The sequence below is a fragment of the Cibotium barometz genome, chromosome 40 (assembly GCF_041138505.1).
Source record: "Cibotium barometz isolate CiBa-2024 chromosome 40, ASM4113850v1, whole genome shotgun sequence".
Lineage (NCBI taxonomy): Eukaryota > Viridiplantae > Streptophyta > Polypodiopsida > Cyatheales > Cibotiaceae > Cibotium > Cibotium barometz.
The window spans coordinates 47,320,159-47,325,991 of NC_141085.1; the positions used below are offsets into that span (position 1 = coordinate 47,320,159).

The 5,833-nt window shown below is 42.7% G+C and overlaps 1 protein-coding gene across 1 annotated transcript; it reads right to left on the reverse strand.

Moving 5' to 3' along the window:
• Nucleotides 1-1,866: 1,866 nt before the first annotated feature.
• Nucleotides 1,867-4,671, reverse strand: LOC147615578 (S-adenosylmethionine decarboxylase proenzyme 3-like). Its single transcript, XM_086779694.1, has 2 exons — nt 4,343-4,671; nt 1,867-3,306 (listed from the first exon to the last, which is right to left on the reverse strand). Exon 2 carries the CDS (start codon nt 3,141-3,143, stop codon nt 1,989-1,991), a length of 1,155 nt encoding a protein of 384 aa, XP_086635820.1. The 5' UTR covers nt 3,144-3,306; nt 4,343-4,671; the 3' UTR covers nt 1,867-1,988.
• Nucleotides 4,672-5,833: the final 1,162 nt, after the last annotated feature.

Sequence of the window (5,833 nt, forward strand, 5' to 3'; positions counted from 1 at the left end):
TCTTTGATGAACAAAACATTGGAAAAACCTTTTCCTAAATAGAAGACTTGCGAACCTACATTCTCATGAAATATCTCTTTCTACAACCATTTACCTATTTCTAATCTTGAAGGTGGCTTACCAGAGCAAAATAGAATAGCACTGCAGAGCGATAACAGACCAACCTGATGCTTCACCAACTCAGAAGATACTTGCAAGCATACCTCCTTGTTCTCAGTTTCTAAGGCTGTCCTCCAACCCTCCCAGCTAACCACTCGGGCATCAACTTCTTGCGCTCCCTCTCTTCCTCTTGCTGCTCACGGGGTCGCTTCATCTCGTCGGTGCATTCTTCTCCCCAATCTCCCCATCCCCCTTCTTGGTCTTGCAACTCCATCGGCCACACCCCCTCCATGCATGCGAGCCTCCAGTACGTCTCCGTACCAAGATATGTTCTCCCCAATCTCCCCATCCCCCTTCTTGGTCTTGCAACTCCATCGGCCACACCCCCTCCATGCATGCGAGCCTCTAGTACGTCTCCGTACCAAGATATGCACCACACATATAGAAAATACCCTCCTAAGCGCCACTCACGTTAATGAGCACTCCTTGTCGTCGCTCACTTAAAAGCTGTAGGTGCCATCCTTTTTTTTTAGCTTGTTCATTTGATGATCTTGAACAGATGATAGTGACATTCGTAGGATGAGTAATGATTGTTGACTATAATCCAACTATGCTCAAAATCATGGATCAACATTTAAAAAGCTTAGCTTTGTGATAAGATGAAATAGTTGTGGCATAGTTAATATTAGGGCAAAGATAATTGTTGCGATCATTACAAAACAACAATCACTCTAGGGTAGAGCTTTGAGTTGCCCAAGAGGATGGTTAATTACATGTTTCATATGTGAGGTTACCTAAAGTGGGATTATTGGAAACATGTCAAGAATTTTTCTTTTTGTGAAATCCCTTCATTGTATAAAGCATATTATAGTCTACAAGAGCACATTGTGAATTCTTTATATGCTAGTGCGAAGACAAGAAGGGTTTTTTCCTTAAATCGAGAGCCATGTTAGAGAACTAACACAGAACAGATGGTAAGAAGGTCACGTTCTCCTACAATGTTCCCTTGAGTACGTGCTCTATCACCACTCTCTTCTAAGTCATTGTAAAAGTTTGTTGGAGAAAACTTGGAACTCGAAATTTCAAGGGAGAATGTATCACGATCATGTGCATTATAAAGATTCAAAACAACCACTTTGCAGTGAAGTGGGTCAACGAGGCTCACTATTTCTCTTTACTTTCTCCCAATCCAGGTTGGCTCAAAATTCCAGTCTTTGTACTTTCTTCCAATCCAGGTCTTCCAAGCTCTGGTTTGTCTGTAGCTTCATATCTCTTTCGTCTTGAGGATTCACTGCCATGGTCAACGTCGGTGACTCAAGGATTCACTGCCATGGTTAACATGGGTGCCTCACATCACACTGAAATCAAGTTCTGGGGCAGCATCATTGGTACTATTTGTAAAACTTGCAAGCAGTCCTTGCATTTCATTAATTGCACAGTTTAGGCCTAGTTAAATCATATTTGTCCTCTGTAATACGTGGGGGCTTTTTTAAATCCAAGAGCACAGCAATTTTCGAGTAAGATACAGCAATTTCATGGCTTATCATTGTTCTCACCTCACCACTTTGCTCTCGGTTTTCGTTCACTCGTTCACGAGAGAGAGAGAGAGAGTGTGTGTGTGTGTGTGTGGTGCATAAATAGACCATTACGACCAAAACAGCTGACAACAGATGATGAAAATCACAGTGGTGTTGTAGTGATATGCAATTATCGGTAAGAGTGCATCTTGTATGCCTCTTAATAGGTGATGCTTTGAATATCACATCATAACACAAGAAACTGTAAACTTATACTCAAATTGTCAATACAAATAAGTTCAAGATCATATAGAAAAAAACTGAAACAGTTAAACAAAAACTTCTTAAGAGCTGCATCAGACTAGCTACACGTCAAGACACTAAAGTAAACTTAGTTGCTATTGGCTGCTTGATGAAAAGTGACTCCGTCTTATCCTTCACATCCTGCATATCACCACTATCCTGCATTATCCTCCCCCGCCTCCCCTCAATGAGGGGTACTGGATGAACTTGACAATCCACATTGCTACCAGCCCTGAAAGTATGAAAAACGACAGATCCACCAGACAAATTCTCTTTACTGCTTCCATCACAGAAATACCCTCTCGGACAAAATGCAGATTCCCAAGATCCTGCTGCTCCCTTAACAGCACCACTTGCATGTAAAGCTATCGAGAAGACAGCTGGCTTGAAACATGTCAGCACCTCATCCACCAATGTCAGTAGGTCAACATCTTTGGAGCCATATCCCATGGTCTCAAAACTTGCATAGCTAAACCCTGCTTCGGGTGTCACATGAATGGTGGAAAGGCGAGTCTCTTCGATGCCATTCATTGAGTACCCACAAGGATCAAAAGCATAGTCACAGATGCGGGAATGTGGTAGCAGATTGACGATCCCAGAACTGACAGTCATTTCCAGGGCCGTGCTACATGTGCTTTTGTAAAACTTGGCCGCACTCTCTATATCAAGTTTAGTCATGCACATCTCAAGAGTGTAGACTGGTTCAGTGACCATATCAACTTCCAAAACCGAAGCTGCATAGATGTGCCACCTGTGCTCCTTGGTGAGATCACCAAGGATATAAGCCTTACTGCCAGATCCGAGCTTGCCAAAATACTGGTCCAGAAAGGAAACCTCCACAGAAAAGCTTCCCTGTGGCGATTGTTGCTCATGAGGGAAGAGATATGCACCCCGAGTGTATTTGCAGCTACAGACCTTTAATGATAAACTGGCCGCCATCTCTAGCAAAATAGGAATGGACTTTAACAGCTTGGTGGTGCCACATGTCTTCAGAATAAGCTTGTATGGGTACACAAAAAGGCTCGATTCTGAAAGGACATAAGAGTCGAAGTGGTCATTGTCGAGCTGCGAGACTATGGTGCACTCTGCAGCCGAGAGGAGTTCGTCCAACTGGCTGCGAGACAGGCTCCTCAGTCCCCTTCCATCAGGGTCCACAAACACTGAAGGAAGGATGAACTCAACTTCAAGCCTCTTTTCATAACCCTCAAACCCAGTGACTGCCATCTCCAAATGAAGACTGTGAAAAAGACCTGCTGTTGTGGTTGGATAGGAGGCAGGTGTGGTGATTAACCGATAGTATTTAAAGACAGAAATTTGGAATACAGGAATTGAACAGCTCTCCTTTGCCAATCTTCAGTAAATGATGTCAGGATGGCTTCTTCAGGCACTGTAAAATATCAACAGGTTTAGACTTTACAGCAGGTAAAGCACAATATCTAACATGATGGAACTTACAAAGCACAGGCACATACAAAGTGTAAAAACCAAATTCAGCAAGAAGAAAAATTTCCAAACAAAGCATCCAATGGCAACATCACTTAGTCCAGCCCAAACCATGGTTAAAAAAAGAAATAAGCTTTAGAGACAGAAACCCCACCCAGTGGCACTGTGTAATAACAGGTGGGGAAGATTGACTAACTGCAAAGAGCCCAGGGGGAGGGGAGGTGTAAATATGGGGGGCAGATGTGTGGTTGTGTGTTGCAACAATTGCCCACCAAACACCTTGTAAGGCAGGTGATCCAAGGTGATCATCATAGGGCAGAGGACCCAGACCTCACCGAGATATGCAGGGAGGGACGACACTTTGGTGTGGGGAATGCCAAACGAGATCATGACAGTAGTATTCACACCCTGAGGTCAATTCATGAGACTTGATAACTATGGATGTCAGGCAAACATCCCCTCCCTCCAAAGTAAAAATCATCCTTAATTGGTCAATATCGCATCTAAGAGATAATCCAACTAACCAAGAGAAAAAACTCTCCTGAGATTTATATGGGCTGACAATATGCACGCATGCACACACACACACACACACACACATGACCAAGGTTGCCTAAGAATGCAGAAGCACATAACACCCTAGAAGAAACGCAACATAATTCCCGACTTGGATTTCATGAATTAGGTGTCTTTCTAATCTTGGCATTCATATGTGTGCATATACAGATATACATACATACATATGTACGTATGCAAATACACATACACGCACGCACATGCATGCATGACCAAGGTTGGAAAGACACCTAAAGTATAAAAACATGGCTAAACCCTAAAGAGACAGAGCCAAAGGGCATGTAACACCCTAGAAAATTAGTATCACAGACTTGAACTGAAGTCTAGAATTTAAGCAGAAAAATAGCATAATTAACGTGGAGAACAACCGGAGCGGGGAGGGGAGGGGAGGGGAGGAAGCTTACGTTGGAGTAGGCAGCGCTCTGGAACTTGACGATGCCTCCGTGCGGTCGGACGTCCTCGATGCCGTAGAGGAGGGTAAGGAGGTAGCGGAAACTGCTACTACTCGAGGAATCGCTCTCACTGCTGCTGCTGGCTTCCATCACAACATTCGCGAGACCTAGGTGGGGGCTGAGAGGAGAGGAAACACCCAAGACGCGCTGAAGGCACTGCGGACGATGAGGCTGAGGAAGAAGAGCAGCCCTTCACAAACGCGAGAGAAGTCAGGCAGAAACCGTGTGTGTGGTTGGGAATCACGGGCTTACAACTTGCAAGACGCGAAGAGGCGCGCCCAATCTTTATAGCAGCCTTCCGCATAGTGCGGGTCGTCTTTCCATTCGTTCCTTCGTCGGAAGTTCCTTTACACCGACTCTCTCTAATATGTTAATTAATCACTTTGTGGATATGCTTTTTGGAAAACCTCAGGAGTGCTAAAGATATTATTTGGTTTTCTCAACCTTATTAATGAAAGGTTTTCACAACCGTCATCTCTCTCTCTCTCTCTCTCTCTTTTTCTTTTGCTCTCCTTCTCCAATTCTCTCTCTCTTGCTTGTCCCTATCCATTTAGTATCTTTTTCCGCTTGTGTCTTCTTCGTGTGCCGACGATATAAATTCTACGCACAATTTTGTTCCTTCCCAAACAATGTCATCAGCGCCTGTGGAACAATGTCGTCATTCTCTTCACTGTGTCGCATGCTCACTTTTCTGAAATCTTCAGAATCAGAATCCATAAGATTTTTTTGTTACTGGAAATTACACAAATCCCTTATTTCTACAGTCATTTGGGAGCAGGCTTGTCTAGCGTTGCCACAGGTAGGAATAATATTAATCAACTAATATTAGGTAAGAATAATAATATTAATTAATCACATAAGTATATTTCTTCAATATTAGGTAGGAATAATAATATTAATAATCGCATAATAATATTTCTTCAAGTATCATTTTCTCTTTTGTGTGTGGGTGTGCACGCGTGCACTTGTGCACTAGTTTCAAAAAAAAAAAAAAAGAGATAAAAATAGTTTCCCATACATTGTTTGTGCATCGTAAGATGTGTGCATCACAACCACTCCAACAAGAAAGGCCTACCAACGTATAATCTAAGAGCATCTCACGAAGCTCTCTATGGAGGGCCCCCTTTCAATCCAAGAAAGGCACAAAATTCTCTATGAGACTCAAACTTGTGACCATGGCATATTCTCCATTATAACAATGCTTACTTCTTGAATGCCTTTATCATAGTGATCATTGCTTCTCCAATTTTTGGTTGGCTCTTTGTCAAACCTTGAAATCATTAAGTGCTTCTTTTTTATGAGAGGTTTGTTTCTACCAAGTGTTGAGAGGGGTCGATTAAAATTGTCCACTGTTACAAAGTAAGATTCGATGATATTATTGATCGATTGCTTTCAATATAGAACATTCTTCAATGTGTGGACTAGAATTATGCTTGTAAAGTT

Excerpts from the sequence above, each read along its gene's own strand:
- LOC147615578 (XM_086779694.1), bottom strand. The coding sequence starts at position 3,143 with ATGGCAGTCACTGGGTTTGAGGGTTATGAAAAGAGGCTTGAAGTTGAG.